The sequence below is a fragment of the Erythrolamprus reginae genome, chromosome 2 (assembly GCF_031021105.1).
Source record: "Erythrolamprus reginae isolate rEryReg1 chromosome 2, rEryReg1.hap1, whole genome shotgun sequence".
Lineage (NCBI taxonomy): Eukaryota > Metazoa > Chordata > Lepidosauria > Squamata > Dipsadidae > Erythrolamprus > Erythrolamprus reginae.
Window position 1 is genome coordinate 51,973,139 of NC_091951.1, and position 20,691 is coordinate 51,993,829.

The 20,691-nt window shown below is 40.0% G+C and overlaps 1 protein-coding gene across 3 annotated transcripts in view; it reads left to right on the forward strand.

Annotated features, from left to right (window-relative positions):
- The window catches only part of PTPRG (protein tyrosine phosphatase receptor type G), a 922,721-nt gene that overhangs the window by 798,295 nt on the left and 103,735 nt on the right, over positions 1–20,691 (forward strand). For 2 of the 3 annotated variants that reach the window (XM_070738149.1, XM_070738152.1), the window contains exon 13: positions 10,280–10,412. In XM_070738149.1, coding sequence (XP_070594250.1) covers positions 10,280–10,412 — 133 coding nt within the window. The remainder of the gene's footprint in view (positions 1–10,279; positions 10,413–20,691) is intronic. The other variant, XM_070738150.1, reaches the window with a different exon arrangement.

A 20,691-nucleotide genomic window follows, 5' to 3' on the forward strand; every position in this document is an offset into this window, starting at 1 on the left:
ACAAAAGCTTAAATTAAAACCCGAAACCTTCCTGCTAGGCATAATAGATCTAAAATGAAAAAAGAATATTATTATCTTATTCAACACATTATTACAGCAATCAAGATCTGTATAGCTCAGAATTGGAAAAAAGAAGAAACGCCAACAGAGAAAACTATGATTTAAAAATATATGCGATTGTGCAGAACTAGATAAGTTAACACAAGAGTTAAAAAATAAAGATGAATCATGTTATTATTAGATCTGGAAAGAATTCTACAACTGGGTGGAGAAGAGAAAATATGGATAATAGCTGTATATAGAAAATTTAGGTTTAATATTCTAAAGTACTATTACAAAACATACGTTATAATGAGATATAGGAAAATATAGTATAATTTTGGTTGTACATAAAACCATAGAATAAACGTTGGTGTTATATGCCGCAGAAATATATAAGAGAAAGAGCTGTCCATTAGACAGTTCAGGAAGGGGGAGTTGTTATATGTTTATACTTTCTCACTTATCTCTCTTTTTCTGTTTTGTTTTCTTTTTTTCCCTTCACATTTCCTGATGCTGTAGTTGTTGTGTTATTTCTGTCTATCTCAAGACACTGTAAGAAAAATTAAAATAAAATAAAGTGAATCCAGAGATTTGGGTGACATGCATACAAACAAATAAGCAAACACATGAATGGAATGGATGAATGAATGAATGAATGAATGAATGAATGAATGAATGAATATCCTTAAAGTGAGAGTTCCCTAAATTTAGCATTTTGTTTCCATCCTATGGAATATTCTAAGGCTATTTCTAAATGTATAGACTTTATTTATCCTTTAACATTTAAACTATTTAGCTGGAGGTAGAAAAATTTTGAGTGGGTCATGAATTTCCAACTCTGTTCTCCTACTCATCCATATTTAAAACATATATTTCATGCTGCTGAATGAAATGAATGAAAGAACGTCTTTATCACATTAAAACATTTAAAACATTTCAGATTTCAAGCTTGAATAGCAATGTTGCTACATTGTTATAATTCAAAAACCATAAAATGTTTATCATGCATTCATGAAATTATATATTTTTTTTTAAAACTACTCAGTGCCTTAATTATTTATAGGTTAATCAAAATGGTTCTTTTTAACGATTGGATAAATTTCTTTAATGATGTCATTTAGGTGCAATGGCCAGTATCAAAATTTAATAAATATATTTCTGTGACTAAGGAATGTAAACTCACTCAAGTCTGATGTCTTCTAGGTGTTTTAGAATCGAGTCACCTTGACTCCTTTGGGATTGAGCAGCATAGAAATCAGATTAAATTATTAGATTTGTTTTTACATTGTTCTTGTTATTGTTGTGAGCCGCCCCGAGTCTACGGAGAGGGGCGGCATACAAATCTAATAAATAAATAAATAAATAAAATAAAATAAAATAAATAAAAATAAATAAAACTCAAACATTGCAGCTAATAATAAGAGAATGTATGGCAAAACAGTTGGAGTATATTATACCATCTATTTCTGGTCTACTCTTCCTTAAGGTGTCTTCATATTTTTACCTGCTGGGACATTTAAGAAAATTATCAGTAATTAAGATTTCAAGTTGCATTGCTTTGGACCAGATGTTGTCTTTAGTTTGTGCAAATAAACAGAGTGTATTACAAACACCGATCTGTGCTAAAAATGTTAAATAGACTTTTGGGGATGACTAATGTAATTGTAAAGTGAACAAATTGTGAGCTAACTTGAAATAGAGGAATAAAGGTAAAGGTTTCAGTAATGATATTTGAAAGACCCTTTACAATGGTTTGCCTACCATTATTCAACCCATAATCCTTTAATTTTCAGGGCTTTTTAAGACATCACTTCCTCCATTATTAGGTATTGTCTGCTAATAGCTAATATCTCCTTCATTGTCTCTTCCATATTTTAGTCATCCTCTCATCAGATTCTATTCTCTTGCATATTGTAGCTTGCTTTATTGGCCGTCTTTTTAAATTTAGGTCATGTTTATAGGAGGAAATATGTGGATTATGTTTGAAATTATATTGTGGACAGACAATGTAATTACTACAAAAATCAGGTCTCGGGGCTTATGTCATAAAGTAAATTCTTTACCAGAACAACTGTTTTAAACTGAACTTTTATCCAAATCAACCTCACTTCCAAATTCATTGCTTCAGGTTCAATATTTACTTTGATTTTAACTTTATCAGAGTAATCGTTCATTTTTATTTTAAGGACCTTCTAATAAGGTCCTAATAAGAAATACTTAACATTGCATTTATTTTCAGCCTAGATGATGATAATTGATGAGAAGGAGGATTAAGTTACCTGTATCCTATGTGCTTTTTGTCTTAGTGACAATTGATAATCTCCCAACACTGCCTTTTCTTCCCGCCTAACCTATGACCTTTGGATAAAAGGCCCTAGTAGGCACACTTCTTTCCATTGGCCAGGAGACACTAAAACCACAGTCTTGCTTAGCAAAGTTGACTGTGGTCATTGTGTTGAAGATTGTGGCCATGAAGACTCTGCTGTGTATTTACTCATAATCACATTTTTCCCCACCTAAACCTGTCTTGCAAAGCTGACTAACATTCTCCCTGATGTTTCTTACCAAATCATCCACTCAAAATCATCTGACTTCAGAAAGCTTTGTAATTTTTAATTGTTACTTACTTTCAGGGTTGTTGTTGTTGTTTAGTATTTGCTTATGCTACCTAGGTTTTCTTTTCACTGATTTTAATATTGTACAAGTAGTCTTCAGTTTACAACTCCAATGGAGCCCAAAATTTATGTTTCTAAGTGAGACTAAGTGAATAAGTGAGTTTTGTCCCATTTTATAATCTTTCTGGCCAAAGTTGTTAAGTGAATCACTGCAGTTGTTTAAACTGGTAACATGATTACAAATTGAATTTGGCTTCCCATTGCTTGTCAGAAGGTCACAAAAGGTGATTGCGTGACCCCTGCAACTTTCATAAATGTGGGTCAGTTGTCCAGTGTCTGACTTTTGATCATGCAACCACGGGGATGCGGCAATGGTTATAAGTGTGAAAAACTGCCACTGGTCACTTTTTTCAGTGCTGTTCTAACTTTGAACAGAGTCTAAATGCACTGTTGTAAGTCAAGGACTACCTATGTTAGTTTTAATTATTGTTTGCTCTGAGTAGCAATTACATTATTTTTATTATTATAAAAGCACTATTATATTATAAACAGATGACAATGTCATTTTCCATTTCTGCTCTATCTGTATTTCCTTCTTTTCATAAATGAATGACTCTATTTCTCTGCTAAGATTTGCTGCGTCTGAAAACAAAATTGAAAAACACAAGCAGTCATGCTTGTGTTTTTCACAATGGAATTAACTAAAGTTTCATATGTAGGTAAAGCTGTGTAAATTTAAGCAAGTGAGGTGGGCATCTTTGTTTAAGGTAAAATCCAATGGAGCCCATGGCTTGTGATTTTATGTCGTATGCATTCCCATGGGTTACAAAGGGGCATACTGTATTTTAATATACAGGGGGTGGACAAAATAATGGAAACACCTTGCAGCTCTTCCATGGAATCCAGATTTGTGAAGCTCCCTTCGAACAGTTTTTTGTGGAAACTGGGTTCTGTACATGTCTATTGAGCTCTGCAGTGATTTTAGGAGCTGCGGTCTTGCGATCTGCTCTAACAATTCGCTTTAGAGTCCGACAGTCTCTCTCAGACAACTTCGACTTTCGACAAGACCTGTGCTTGGCTGAGGACGTTTTCCCTTCTCTTTCAAAAGCATTACTTTTGAGACATTACCTCTTGAAACGCCAAATATTCGGGCACTTTCTGTTACACTAGCGCCTGCCATTCGAGCACCAACAATTTGGCCTCTTTGAAAGTCTGAGAGGTCTGCCATTTCTAGAAGGTTATAACCAATTTCCTTAAATTTCTGTTTAAAAAAAGATAGTTTAAAAAAACATATCAAATAACAGATTTTTTTTAAAAAAAATTAAAATATGTCAAGTTTTGATTGATTTGAACATGTGCAAACATTATGATGCCAAAAAGTCAAGTGTTTCCATTTTTTTATCCACCCCTGTATGTGTTGCATTGTAGCAGTTACTTCTAACATACAAATGTGCTCTTATGCCTTACTAGTTCTCCAGGTAAAATGAAATTTGATTTGGGGGGGGGAGGGTTCTGCATCTCGGAATGCGAAATGATTCTTCAGATTTACTTCACTGCCATACTAATGAAAAGATGTAGAGGATTCGCAAAAGTGATTGCTGTGGATATTGCCGTTCTTCTGGTTGTTCCTCATACTTTCCTCTCTTACTGTTCCTTCATTATGTCCTTCTTTTGAACCACCTAGTGGAGTGAAAAGAGGGTTTCTCCTGGAACTGAGGTTGGTTGGCTTAAATACCAGGACACTTGATAAACTTGGTGGCAAATGTGGGCGTTCTTGCATCAGGTGCCCTGGCTGAAATTATTATGCTGTATCTTGTAAATACATCGATGTCCTTCCCATGTTCCCTGTGATATCAATTTCATAAGATAAAAATTGCAAATAACTAAATGCCATATTGACATTCAATGTGATGCATATTTAAAGTGGAAGGTAAACTGGTCTGGTATATGCATAGATCAGTATATACAATATATGAAGTTTCTTATCCTTAAAGAGGTGTCTTATTGGCTGAAAATACCAAGATATTAAACAGTGGCTGCAAAATGAATTAATTGAGTGAGGCTGGAGAAAGCCCATTGATAAATACTATAGACTTTTCTCCTAGTTTTTGCAATTTTCTTGGCAATATTTCCAGATATGGCTTGTCCTTGCACGGACAAGCCATGAAAGAGAAAGGCTAAACCAAGGTCACCCAACTGTAGTAAAAATGGCTGTAAAATCAGATCCGTTCACATGTTGACTTGCTTTACCATTGCTTTAATTTACAAAAGAAATTCCAGTCCGAATTGCAGTTGTGAGTCAAGGACTACTTGTTTGTTTGTTTGAGCACAAAATGATGGCTTTTGCTAACAGATTTAAGGCATTGCCATTGCACTGAAGGACAGTTTATTCAAAACAGTGTTGCATTTTTATCCATGCTATGAACTGTGGGAATGAGTCATTGCCAAGCAATGACTTTCTGTCCGTGAAATGTTAGCATCGGTGAATCAGATCCTTTTCCCACTTGCAAACTTTTGAAGAAGCCCCTTTGGAGCAGGCCTTCAAAAACCTCCAGACCAGGGCCAGTTTCTTCATTGTGGATAAGTTTTAAGAAGCAAAACAGGTGACACCTCATAACACCTCTGCCTGTTTTCCAATGAGGTTTTCCTTGAAAGTTTTGTGTTCACCCTAAATTCCAGATTTTGCAGAACACCCATCATATGCTGCAACGTCCTGCCTGTCGGCTACTACTTCAGCTTCAACCACAACAGCACAAGAGCACACAACAGATTTAAACTTAATATTAACCGCTCCAAACTTGACTGTAAAAAATATGACTTCAGTAACAGAGTTGTCGAAGCGTGGAACTCATTACCGGACTCCATAGTGTCATCCCCAAACCCCCAACACTTTACCCTTAGATTATCTACGGTTGACCTATCCAGATTCCTAAGAGGTCAGTAAGGGGCGAGTACAAGTGCACTAGAGTGCCTTCCGTCCCCTGTCCTATTACTCTCCTATATATCCTATATCTCTTCTTCTATTCTTTCATGATATACTCTATTCCTATGTATATATATGTATGTATGTATATATATATATATATATATATATATATATATATATATATGTGTGTGTGTGTGTGTGTGTGTGTGTGTGTGTGTGTGTGTGTGTGTATGTGTGTGTGTGTGTGTATGTGTGTGTGTATATGTATGTATGTATCAAGAATAGTCCTAAAAATGCGAGTTCCAGGTACATACGTGAATGATGAGGCAGCAGCCATCTCGATCACCGGAACATAGAAACTTTAATAAAACCACTTAGCTTTCGTTAGCGTGCTGCTAACTTCGTCAGAGTTTTAAAATGCCGTGGGAGACAAACATCTTTATAAAGCATTACTCAGTCTGCTCATTGCCCGCGTCACGGGGCCACACCCTTCCCTCCCCCCTGCGGTAAGCCTAATTGTGGGCTTAATCATGCTGGCTGAAGGGAGATCTACCTCTTTTGCTCGTGTTTGTTGCCTTTTTCCCTCCCCAAGGGAGGGGGTGGAGTTGTGAGGCAATGCTTCGGAGGTGTTTGGTATTCCTTTCTTTCCCCCATTGTCGTTGTTACTTTTTATAATGGTACATGTCTGCTCTTGCAATTTTTTTACCCATGTCCTCGTCCTAGTTCTACACTGTTCTAATCCCCCCTTGTCCTCTATGTTAGACTTAAATTGTGCCCCTCCACCTCTACCTCCGTATTGCTCCAGTATGTTCCCTTGTTTCTCGTGGGGGGTTATCCCACCCTCATTTGGCTGGTTTCTATGTCTGGCCTGGGGAATTCTGCTGGGGGCTGTTTTAAAACGTCGCCGCCGACATGGGGGGCTCGCTAGCACCCCCCCAGACCCGGGTTCGGGATTCGGGGGGTGCTAGCGAGCCCCCCATGTCGGCGGCGACGTTTTAAAACACCCGCGCGCCTTCCCAACTGAGCCCTCAAGCCAAGCGCCAAAGGCGAACTTCTGCGCTTGGCTTGAGGGCTCAGTTGGGAAGGCGCGTGGGTGTTTTAAAATGTCGCCGCCGACATGGGGGGCTCTCTAGCACCCCCCCGAACCCCCAACCCGGGTCTGGGGGGGTGCTAGTGAGCCCCCCATGTCAGCGGTGACGTTTTAAAACACCCGCGCGCCTTCCCAACTGAGCCCTCAAGCCAAGCGCCAAAGGCGAACTTCTGCGCTTGGCTTGAGGGCTCAGTTGGGAAGGCGTGTGGGTGTTTTAAAATGTCGCCGCCGACATGGGGGGCTCTCTAGCACCCCCCCGAACCCCCAACCCGGGTCTGGGGGGGTGCTAGCGAGCCCCCCATGTTGGCGGCGACGTTTTAAAACACCCGCGCGCCTTCCCAACTGAGCCCTCAAGCCAAGCGCCAAAGGCGAACTTCTGCGCTTGGCTTGAGGGCTCAGTTGGGAAGGCGCGTGGGTGTTTTAAAATGTCGCCGCCGACATGGGGGGCTCTCTAGCACCCCCCCCCCGAACCCCCAACCCGGGTCTGGGGGGGTGCTAGCGAGCCCCCCATGTCGGCGGCGACGTTTTAAAACACCCGCGCGCCTTCCCAACTGAGCCCTCAAGCCAAGCGCCAAAGGCGAACTTCTGCGCTTGGCTTGAGGGCTCAGTTGGGAAGGCGCGTGGGTGTTTTAAAACGTCGCCGCCGACATGGGGGGCTCGCTAGCACCCCCCCGAACCCCCAACCCGGGTTTGGGGGGGTGCTAGCAAGCCCATGTCGGCGGCGACGTTTTAAAACACCCACGCGCCTTCCCAACTGAGCCCTCAAGCCAAACGAACCCGGGTGGCCGGGCGAGCAGCGAGCGAACAGCGGGTGGCCGGGCGAAGGGCGGGCGAGCGGCGAACGGTGGGCGAGCGGGTGCTGGGGGGGGCTTCTCGCCCTCCCGCCAGCAAGAGGGGGAAGACCCAGGGAAGCCGCCCAGCAGCTGATCTGCCCGGCGCCATCTACGCATGCGTGGCCATAGGAAAAAAAGGGCGTGCATGCGCAGATGGTGTTTTGACTTCCGGGTTGAAAAATCGCAAATTAGCCTGTTCGCAATGGTCGGGAACGCAATAACCGGGGGATCACTGTAATGCATTAGAGCAATCCAAATACAAACCTAAACTTTGGCTGAGATATGTTGATGATACCTTTGTAATTTGGCCACATGGTAAGGAAAAACTAGACAATTTCCTCACACATCTTAACAGCCTACACCCCAAAATACAGTTTACTATGGAAACAGAAATCAATGATCAACTTCCCTTTCTAGATGTACTAGTCTATAAAAAACCCAATGGCAGCCTAGGACACACTATCTACCAAAAGAAAACCCATACCAACCGTTATCTAAATGCACACTCACACCACCACCCCGCACAAATCACCTCAGTGGCCAAAACTCTCATCACCAGAACGAAACGCTTAGCTGACCATGAGCACTTAAAAACTGAATTGAACAAACTCAAAGATGTATTAATTTCTAATGGATTCAAAGAGAAAACAATCACAAACCTAATCAAAAAAGAGACCCCCCCCAAAAAACAAGATCAAGAACAGGACAATGGTACCACCATCCTCCCTTACATCAAGGGCACCACAGACAAAATTAGTAAAATTCTGCACAAACATAACATCAAAACTTCATTTTGCACCAACCAAAAAATATCTAATATCCTAAGGAGCCCCAAAGATAAAATCCAATTGGAATACCAAGGAATCTATGAAATCCCTTGCAAAACATGTGCAGCCACATACATTGGACAAACCAACCGAAGAGTGAGCCAACGCATTGCAGAACATGTGAATGCAGTTAAAAAAGAAGAAAAGACTTCCTCCCTTGTCCAGCACATTAAAAAAACAGGGCACGAAATTGACTTTGAAAAAACTAAATTACTTCACAAAACAGAGAATTTATATAGAAGAATTGCTCTAGAAGCCATAGAAATTGAGAGGAGCCCCCTTTGCATAAATAAAAGAGATGACACGTCCCGCCTACAAGAAATTTGGAAACCAGCCTTAAACAAAAAAAACACTTCATAAAAATCACCATGTCAATTCTTCTAATAATTATGAATTTGGAGTTTTGAAATTTGGAAACCAGCCTTAAACAAAAAACGCTTCATAAAAATCACCATGTCAATCCTTCTAATAATTATGATTACACCAACCAATCAGATCACTGAAACATAATCACCCAATCTATTTGCTACATTCAAACCAAATCTCCACCCCCACACTATATACTAGGAAGAAATGACAGTTGCAAACATTCCATTTTACAACAGCACGAAGCTTGGAAACTTCAGCCTGATGATGGTGAATGTGATTTCACCGAAACGTCGCATAAACATGCAAAATATTACACAGGGCAAAACCCGAACTCAGAACAATCTACATACATATACCCGTGAAAATTTACGAAAACAAATATATATATTTGTTTTCGTAAATTTTCACGGGTATATGTATGTAGATTGTTCTGAGTTCGGGTTTTGCCCTGTGTAATATTTTGCATGTTTATGCGATGTTTCGGCGAAATCACATTCACCATCATCAGGCTGAAGTTTTACATTTTACAACAGCACGAAGCTTGGAAACTTCAGCCTGATGATGGTGAATGTGATTTCGCCGAAACGTCGCATAAACATGCAAATACTATGAGTATCTCCTCTATAACCTTCATCATGTATTTTACTATGTGTATATAGAGATATACTCACTAAAACCCTCATTGTGTATTGGACAAAATAAATAAATAAAAATAAATAAATCTCTCTTTGATCTGTAGGATCAAGTAGATGTTTTAAATGTCATCTATCCTCTTTTGCCTATGTTGGTTTAACGATGTATCCTCCGCCAGATGGAAATGTACAAGCCATAAATCCAGGGGTGGGCTGCTGCCCAGACAGGAGGGAACGCTGTAGGGTAGCAAAAATGGAACTCCACCCCAGAACACCCAATTTGCACTGAAAGATTTTTTATTTATTTATTTATTTATTTATTTATTTATTTATTTATTTATTTATTTATATTTATTTATTTATTTATTTATTTATTTATTTATTTATTTATAAAGTTAAGGAGAATAAAAACGTGTAGTAGTAAATATCAGGGAAGGGATAGAAGAAGAGATATGAGAATAGAATACATCGATGAAGAGTAGAGGAAAGGATATATGGATGGGAGAAAAGATATATAAAATATAGGAGAGACAATTGGACACGGGACGGAAGGCCCACTAGTGCACTTATGCTCGCCCCTTACTGTCCTCTTAGGAATCTGGAGAAGTCAACCGTGGAAAGTCTAAGGGAAAAATGTTGGGGGTTGGGGGTTGACACCACAGAGTCTGGTAATGGGTTCCACGTTTCAACATGCTGAAAGAAAATGCAGGGCGTGCTGCATAAGCCACGCCCACAATGTGGTAGTAAAAATTTTGTTAGCCCTTCACTGCGTAAATCTGTAGGAATTCCTCACTGAATGGATCCTGGTCTTACAGGGCTACACTGCATAGCCAGTTCAGCTTCACTCCTGGGCTGCAAATAAATGGCAATAAGTTAGTGTTGTTTACTTATCACAATTTGTTCATAATGACCTATTTTGTTGTTGCTGTTTGCTTTATTGTACAGCAGACAAGAACATTTCCAGCATGACCAACAGACCCACTCGTGGCAAAATGGAATGGATCATTCCTCTCATTGTGGTCTCAGCCTTGACATTTGTGTGCCTAATCCTTCTTATTGCTGTGCTAGTTTACTGGAGGTGAGCCTTTCTAAATAATCTCAATTATATGATGGTAAATGTTTTTGTCACTTTAATCTCTGCAGGCTATTTCCTATTTTGTCATGAGGGGAAAACAAAAAAAACATTTGACAATCAGCTATTTAATTACAGCTGGACAATTTTACGTCATGAAAATGATGCATGAGAAAGGCATCTCCTTTGTATATAGAGGACTCCAATATCAAGAAATTCTGAGGCTCCATTCCCTGAGGCCATGGACCAATCATTCCAAATCTTGCTTCTTGGATCTGTTAGGCTTCATCTTCCATTATTGCTGAGTAACCATTGGTAGATTATAGGATCTGGGGCTTAATATTATGGGAGTATATAAAGATGGAGAAAATTTCATTTTAATGCTGCATGTAATTGGGAGGTCCAAGATATGTGGGATCATTGTAAAACTACAGTGGGTAGATAAGAAAATGGAAACACCTTGCAGCTCTTCCATGGAATCCAGATTTGTGAAGCTCCCTTCGAACAGTTTTTTGTGGAAACTGGGTTCTGTACGTGTCTATTGAGCTCTGCAGTGATTTTAGGAGCTGCGGTCTTGCGATCCACTCTAACAATTCGCTTTAGGGTCCGACGGTCTCTCTCAGACAACTTCGACTTTCAACCAGACCTGTGCTTGGCTGAGGATGTTTTCCCTTCTCTTTCAAAAGCAGCCATTACTTATGAGACATTACCTCTTAAAATGCCAAACATTCGGGCACTTTCTGTTACACTAGCGCCTGCTATGCAAGCACCAACAATTTGGCCTCTTTGAAAGTCTGAGAGGTCTGCCATTTCTAGAAGGTTATAACCAATTTCCTTAAATTTCTGTAAAAAAAAATGTAGTTTAAAAAAACATATCAAATAACAGATTTTTTTTTAAAAAAGTTAAAATATGTCAAGTTTTGATTGATTTGAACATGTTCAAACATTATGATGCCAAAAAGTCAAGTGTTTCCATTTTTCTGTCCACCCCATGTATGTTGGCTTTCATTTGATAAGGTGACTATTTACAACAGTCGTTCTTAACGTGTGATCTGTTGACTCCTGACCATGATGTCATCACAGGGGGATTGTGAAGCTTGAAGAAATGTTATGATTTAAATCTTAAGTTTTGATGGTCTATAGCCACTGTGGCCACAAAAACTATTTAAAGGAGTCCATGGTGAAGAAAAGTTTGAGAACCACTGATCTGCAACAACAATCCTAAATGGGTGATAACTTTTTAGTTATTTGCAATTGATCTATGACTGTATCACCAAACAGTGCAAGAAGTATTGATTGTACATTGGTAACCATCAGCTAAAAAAAACCCCCACCCAAGCATTTTAAAGTATTTAGAATAAATCTAATAACATGGCTATCATCCCCTTACTGAATTTTCATGAATAGAAATAGCAGGACAGTCTCTCCCCCCCCCCATGGCTATAAAACACAAATGCATCATCACACTTATACCTACATACACACCTCCTACTCAGCTACCATGGATTTTTACTAAGTTAACTAAAACCAAATGTGATGATTTTAAGACTGGAAAAGGTGGGAGAAGGTATTTAAGGACAAAACGAGAAATAAAGGATGTAGGTGAATGTTAAGGAAAATGTTGATTAGGGTTAAGGTTTCCGCTTCCTTTCTGGTTTGATTGTATCATTTCTCACACATATCTGACATAGTCCCTAAGATCAAATTTAGCGGTTAAAGCACTAGGCTAGAAATCACAGGATGAAGACCAGTAAATCGCACCAATGACTGTCCCACCTCTCACCTGCCACTCCTCCTTGGGCTCATACACAGCAAACATGAGAAGGAGGCAAGAAGCAGGCAGGCTGAAAACGGGAAGACATGGCCAAACTTTTCTGTCAGTTCTGTGGGCGTGGCTTGGCCACACCCAGCAAGTCACACAGAACCAGTAGTGGAAAAATTTGAATGTCACCCCTGAGCTTTAGGTATGTTCACTGCCTTGAGTTATTTTAAAAAAATAACAAAGACAGGATGAAACATAACTTAAAAATATTTGCATCCAAATGCTGAGTTGTACTCAGAAATTGAATTGAATTTATTAGATTTGTATGCCGCCCCTCTCTGCACACAAGACTCGGGGCGGCTCACAACAAAACAGTAATACAGTACAATACAAATCTAACGTTAAAATGTAAACTAAATTAAAATATATGTATAAAAAACCCATTAACTACACAGTCGTACACATTCAGTCCAGCTGATCAATATTGAGGTCAGAGAAAAAAAGGGGGGAAGGTAAATCCCCCCATGCCTGGAGGCAGAGATGGGTCTTTAGCATTTTGCAGAAGGCGAGGAGGGTAGAGGCAGTTCGAATCTCCAGGGTGAGTTGATTCCAGAAGGTTGGGGCCGCCACAGAGAATGCTCTTCCCCTGGGTCCAGCCAGATGACATTGTTTAGTCGACGGGACCCAGAGAAGGTCAACTCTGTGGGACCTAATCGGCCGCTGGTATTCATGCAGCAGAAGAAGGTTCTGAAGGTACTCTGGTCCAATGCCATGTAGGGCTTTATAGGTCATTACCAACATTTGAATTGTGACTGGAAACTGATTGGCAGCCAGTGCAAGCCACGGAGTGTTGACGACACATGGGCATATCTGGGGAAGCCCATGACTGCTCTCGCGGCCGCATCCTGCACGATCTAAAGTTTCCGAACATTCTTCAAATGTAGCCCCATGTAGTGAGCATTGCAGTAGTCGAACCTCAAGGTGATGAGGGCATGAGTGACTGTGAGCAGAGACTCCCTGTCCAAATAGGGCCGCAACTGGTACACCAGGCTGACCTGGGCAAACGCAAGAATAAGCTTCTGTGGTCCTTATTTTGTATCGTCTTCTCTCTGGTGCAGCCATTTCCTTTAACTGCAGTTTGCCACTATACCCAAAACCAATTTTATATCTTGACGAATACCTACCGAAGTTAGCTTTATTCTCAAAATAGAAGCAAAGGCTTCTGATCTCACGATGTCTCCAGAAAAGAGGTGAGTATATGAGTTAAACCCTGCAGCACTTCCTTCTTGTAACTCTCAATCATTCTTTAATATCATGCCTGAATAGTCATTGATATTTAGTATGTTTGTTAGCCCAGAGGATAAATGGCAATCGTCTCAAGGCACCCAGAGGTAAATGGTAAGTGCATAAGAATCCATTCTAAGAAAGATCATATTGACGTTCACATTTTTGATTACATCGGGTTGTGATTTACATAATGAGCCTGATTTTTCTTTGGTTTCCCTTTCTACTTTTTGACAAAGATCAGTAGCATCTATTTTACATGGCGGGTGTGGGGTTTTTTAATGGTTCTGAACTTCTGTGGTTTTATTCTTCTTGTGAGCTGCTCAGAGTTGCCACACAGATCTTTTTAAAAAAATATATTTTTTATTTGAATTCTTAAAAAAAACATAGTAACTGAAAATGAACATACATGCATTTACAAAGTATAAAAATACACACAAAAAATAACGACGATATAAAAAAAACCCAAATAAAACAAAAAATGTATCATTTATATCCTCGGGTGAAGCGGGAAAATACAATTGTACTTACCAGAAAATAATTTGATAACAGATCTTTTAAATGAAGAAATATTTACTTACTTGTATTATTTTAGACTTGAGTTAGAAGGTCAGAGGCAGAATTGTGACATAAAAGGCAACATGTAAAATGATGAAGAAAAGTTGTGGTGAAGCTGAAAACACAATTGCCTCTTATTTGAAACATGGTGCTTTTAATTTCTAAGAGTTTTGCCCACTTGGATACGATCTTATGCTTTCCTGCAGAAGTTCTTGTTCTTGTTCATCGTACACACAATTATTTCAACAATGATACATATTTGCATACATATTTACTTCCCTGTAGGAAATGTCCTTCCCTTTTCCATCCTTCTTTTGATTTTCCAGAAGCTTCTGAAATGTACAGTTACTAGAACGTTCTTCCTGTACTTAATCTACCTACCATTGGGCTATAATTACACCACCATTGCAGTGATTAATATTAAAGGGCATTTTTCCTTGTTTTATTTTTTAATTGAAAGATGATATCGTTGTACTAACTCAGTGCTTCTCAACCTTTCTAATACAATTCCCCCTTAATAGTTTGTCATGTTGTGTTGACTCCCAACCATAAGTCTAGCGCCAATTCTCCCAATAGAGCTTTGAGCTGATTGGCAGGAAGATCAGGAACACCCCCTCACTATAAACACCTGATTGGTCAGATTGTAAAAATATGTTCCGAGGCGCCAGAATAGAAGCTTCAGTTCCTAACACCATGGGAATTTTGTCTTTTCCCATGGTCTTAGGCGACACCTGTGAAATGGTCATTTGACACCCCCACAGGGGTCCTGACCCCCGGGTTGAGAGCTACTATACTAAGTTGTTGTGGTTAGCTCTGGCCCAGTTCCTGCCCCAAGGACTGTGGATGTGGGGGAGACATCCACATGCCGCAGGCCTGCTTTACTCCCGGTGGAATCTGCTGATGAAGGCTCTTCTGACCAAGAAGACATGAGTGACAGGGAGGAGGAGAGTGTGGCAGACAGCTCAGAAGGAGATCAATTATCTCTCTCCTCCTTGGATTCGGAAAAAGAGTTAATGATACAGCCACGTATGCGGAGAGCGATGCATAGGCAGCAACAACTGAGAGATTATTATCAAAGAAAATGAGGCCACCTGTGGTTGGGTGGGGCTGTGGTAATTAGTGAGGCTGCTATAAAAAGCAGCGTGTGGGTTTGGCCATTGTGGAAGATTATCTGATTGTTGTGTTTCGTGCCTGCCTTGCTGACTTTGACCTTGGTGTGTTGCTTTTTCCCCGCTTTGAAACTAAAGCAGAGCAAAGGGTGTTTCACTTTGTGAAAGAAGAAGGACTGTGAATTGCCTCACAGCTGCAAGCTAAGTATCTCAGAACTGATAAGGGACTTGTACAAATTTGTTTGGAGACGAGTGCTCTTTGCTATACAAAAAGAGGGCTTAGTTTAAGTGAATTTACGTTTTAAAGAACAATGTTTTGAATTTTCAAACGTGTGTGTGTCTGAAATTTGTACCTGTGAATTTTCGGGAGGATTCTACCAGAGAGCTCGACAGAACACTAATTGATATCTTATTTTCCTCTTGGAATGCCTGATCATTTTAGAGACAAGTGATCCGAGTCTTTCATTTCATTTCTTCGTAGTTATTATTTGGAATATTTGTTAGAAAAGAGCAGTTTTGCACTCTGGGACAGCAGAGGTGTTTTTCTCCTTTGTGTGACATCCTTTTAGATATTTGAACATTATTATCCTGTCGCACATCCATCTTCTCTTCGGAAGCCTAAATATGCCCACCTCTTTCCATTTTGCTTTATAGAACCTTGTTGCCACTCTAATGATCGCTGCAATCTTGTATCCAATTTGGAATGTGGTCCTCCAAATTGGATACAAGATTGGAGAGGCAGCATGATCAATGCACCACAAAATTGCTTCTAAAATTTGTAAACTATACTTCTGTTGATGCCGCCTATCACCAGAATTGGTTTTCATTCAGCGACTATGAGAACTGGCTGGCTGGATAACTGGCAGCATCATTATGGCAGCATTCCTACTGTGTAGTCCACAACTCTTTATGTGTAATCTTTATTTCAGGTGTTTTGTTTTCAATACGTCATTGTGAGACGTGTTGCTCCCCAAACCCAGTTCTCCAAACACGACAAACCCACTGAAGTTAACTCAAACATTCCTTTATTAGGTGCACCAGCAGCTCCAACAAAAAAAGTTTTTCTCTCTATTTATTTATTTATTTATTTATTTATTCATTTATTTATTTATTTATTTATTTATTTATTCATTCATTCATTCATTCATTCATTCATTTATTCATTTATTTATTTATTTATTTATTTATTTGATTTGTATGCCGCCCCTCTCCGCAGACTCGGGGCGGCTAACAACAATGATAAAAAACAACATGTAACAATCCAATTTAATAAAACAACTAAAAATCCTTATTATAAAAACCAAACATACACACAAACATACCATACATAACTTGTAATGGGCTAGGGGAAGGAATATCCTAACTCCCCCATGCCTGGCGACAAAGGTGGGTCTTGAGTAATTTGCGAAAGACAAGGAGGGTGGAGGCCGTTCTAATCTCTGAGGGGAGTTGATTCCAGAGGGCCGGGGCCACCACAGAGAAGGCTCTTCCCTTTCTCTCAATGCAGACTAACAAGTCCATTCTGCCTGAATATGAATACTTGTCCGGCATATCTATTCATTTCTACTCCCTGCCTTTTATCCCCAAAGCTAAAGTGGGGCTTCGCTGACAGCAGTGGCTCTTCTTTCCCAAGGATTGGCCCATAGATTTCCATTGCTCTCCTCTCCTGTGCCTTCTGCACAGCCGCGCATCAGGCACTGGACCCAGCTGTTCCTCCTCTTCTTCATCAACCATCTCCAGACCTAGGGGTTGTTGACTCTCCATCTGAGGGCTGAAGGACGGCCCAGGCTCTGCCTGTCAGCACCCCAAATAGCATCTGAGAAATAAATCTGATTCCAGTCCAATTCTCTCATCTAAGATCTGTTTTAAATTTACTATCAGAGCCCTGCTGGTCACGCTGTTGCCATCCTGATATTAATTTCCTTCCAGTACTCCACCCAGGCTAAGGTTCATTCCCCCATCCCCGCAACCACAAGTTCATCACGAGGACCAGTCTGAGTGCAGGGATTTCCTCCTTACATCCACTGGTGCTGAACAAAGGATGACCTTGGACTCTAAGAAATGAATTTGTTGTGGCTAGTAACTTTCCCTCTCATGCAACTTCCCCTCCCAGTTCCCATAATACTATTCTACTATGGCAGGCCAAAGTCTCTAACTCCAAATGACACTGCCTCTGTCTCTCTGTGTGCCAGCTCCATTCCCTCTTCCCCCTTGGAGCTCTCAGGTTGCCTTGATGCTGACCCTGATTCCCACGTCCCCTCCTCTGATTCGGCTGCTGGAGGGGCCGGTGGCTGACAGGCCACAACAGAGACCTTATTTCATTTATCAAATTTATTTGCTGCCTATCTTGCAGTTCAGGCAACTTCGAGATACAAAGAACTTAGGTCAGCAATCCATAATCATGCAGCTATCTTAAACTTTGATCCTAGAAGCCAAAGGCTTGCCATTAATACCATATGCAAGCTATCATGTTTATTTGTTTGTTTGTTTGTTTGTTTGTTTATTTAGTCCAATACATAATACACACTGAAGAGAATAGATATGTAGTAATATAAATAAAGAAAAGAATAGAAGAAAAGATATAAAAGTATAGGTGAACATATTTGAAAGGAAGAAAAGATAAATGAGATAAGGAGAGACAATTGGACAGGGGACGGAAGGCACACTGGTGCACTTATGCACGCCCCTTACTGACCTCTAAGGAACCTGGAGAGGTCAATCGTGGATAGTCTAAGGGGAAAATGTTGGGGATTAGGGGTTGACACTACTGAGTCAGGTAATGAGTTCCATGCTTCGACAACTCGGTTGCTGAAGTCATATTTTTTACAGTCAAGTTTGGAGCGGTTAAGTTTGAATCTGTTGCATGCTCTTGTGTTGTTACGGGTTGATCATTGCATTCTGGAGGGGTGTATATTTAGGAAGATTTATTTTGATTGACACAAAACACAAATTGTGTGTCTTTAAAAACAATGAGAAAAAAATACAAGTTTATACACTGCTGAAAAAAATAAAGGGAACACTTAAACAACACAATATAACTCCAAGTAAATCAGTTTGCTTCTGTGAAAGCAAACTGTCCACTTAGTAAGCAACACTAATTGATCAATTTCACATGCTGTTGTGCACATTCAACTTTGTACAGAGCAAAGTATTCAATGAGAATATTTCATTCATTCAGCTCTAGGATGTGTTATAAGTGTTCCCTTTATTTTTTTGAGCAGTATACATTTGATGAAACTGCTGGATGAGGTCACCAGAAATCATAGAATCAGGTATCATCCATATGCAAAACATTGTGTATCTTGTCCCCAAGCCAATCTAGTGACTCTTTGGAGATTCTATCGTAGTGTCTGAAGGTTATTGGGATCTGAATATGGAGAGGATAGGCTTAGATTAATCTCTAAGTGGCAAATGTTATGACACTAAGCAAGCCAATGTAAGCCGCCCCGAGTCTCCGGAGAAGGGAGGCATACAAATCTAATAAATATAATCGTACAAATCTAATAAATCAATTGTTCATTCTGGCTGTGGTTTTGTCAAAAACTGGAAGTAAATACCTGTATTTGGTAAAACCATCATAAAAGTTGAGTCACATATTACTTAATGGATGCCAAGTGTCCAAAGTGCTGTCACATGACTATGGATCTTCACATCTGGGTCATACCCCTTGGGGAGATCTGTCATAATTTCATATGACCATTAAGCAACAAATCATAAGACAATGATTACCTGGTTGCATTTAACATTATGCTCAATAATAAACTGAGCGGCCACAAACTAGGAAAGCTAATTTCACACAGCATGCTAAGCCAAATTCAAATAAAATACATTATTATTTAGGACTGTGTCATTCTATAGGTGTGGAAGACTGTCATTACAAACTTATTTTTAGAAACCAAGTCAACATTGTTTCCTTGCTTTAGTTACATATTTTAGCAGTTCTTTCTAAAAGGAGCTTGACTCAGTTGGGAGAGAAGGGAGCAGAAGTATAAAAATAGGAAGGGGCAATTAACATTTTAGATTTCAGACAACAGCAACTCTTAAATGGAAAATAAATTACAGCCACTCCTGACTTCCAGCGAGGAAGGGAATTAATTCACATTTCCAGCTACAAAGGTTTCTGATTTGCACCCCTGCCTGGTTACTTGCAAATCATCTTTTAATTGTTCTGGACCGTCTAGCCTGATATCTGAAATTGTACTGTTCCATTATATATTTTAACCTTGGTATGTTTAGATTCACAGGGGAGTGTGCTTAGGTTCGGTGTAGCTTTCTTTTAAAGAAAGAATTGAGCAAGTCAGTAGGAGTTATTAGATGTTAGTAGTGGCTTTTTAAAAATATACTATGCTTCTCTCTATGGAGTTACAACACACTTCACAAAGAACAAGGCAGACTGCTTTAGAGGGATTCTAGCAACTTAGCCTAAGTGCAGGGCTGAAATGCTCCCAGTTTACTCGTGCCTATCAGTGGTTGGAGAGTCGGTTGCAAAGGGAGTGTGAGGCTCCACCCACCTACCCGGAGGCCACCATTTGCGTTCTTTTATCCTCTGCATGCACAAAAAGTTCTGGTGGTGTCTAGGCAGGTGGGCGGAGCCTCGTTCTCCTTTCATGATTGGCTCTTCAATGACTGACAGGCACAAGCAAACTGGGAGCATTTCACGTCTTTTAGCTGGTTATTTTCAGCCTCCTTTCCACTTGTACTACAAGTAGTCCTTGATTTACGAATAACAGTCATAAGTCATGACAGCTGTTAAGCGTATCATTCTGTGACTAGGCCTGATTTTACAACCTTCCCTACTGCAGTTGTTAAGCGAACACAGTAGAAATAAATCAAATGCTGTGGCCATGAAGTGGACATTGTGGGTCATTAAATTGTGCCTGCAATGGTTGGGTTTTGCCCACAATGGATAGTTTTTTGCTGGAAAAAGAAGTAACTGTGGGACGCTGCAAACATCGGTAAATTTAAGCTGGTTGCCAGGAATCCAAGCACTGACCATGAGGGGTGAGGATGACCCTCAGAACCTAATATCTGAGTCACAAATACCCTTTTTCCCAGTGTGTAAGCAACTTCAGGAAATCAATTATTTTTCACCAGTAGCCTAATGCAGTCTCTCCCAACCTTGGCAACTTGAAGCTATTTGGACTTCAACTCCCAGAATTCCCCAGCCAGCATTTGCTGGCTGGGGAATTCTGGGAATTGAAGTCCAGATGTCTTCAAGTTGCCAAAGTTGGGAAACACTGGCCTAGTGCACAAGGCTATTTCAGACTTAAAAGAAACATTCTCTTAAAAGCCCTTTAAACATGTTGTAATAATTAAAGCCATTTTTTGTTAGGGAAAAGAAGAGATTCAACATACTATGCTGGCATTGTTTAGTTGTTATAGTAACTGACTTGTGGCTAAATTAGCCCTGACATGCTACATCACATTATTTTGCACAGAGCAACTCAGCGACATTTAAATTTTATCCCCTCCCTCCCCATTACTAAAAGGTTGCTTCAAAAGATAACAGTGCCAGGACAGAGTGCGCTACCTGTAAGCCATTTTTGTTACAATACCAAGTCTCAAAATAACA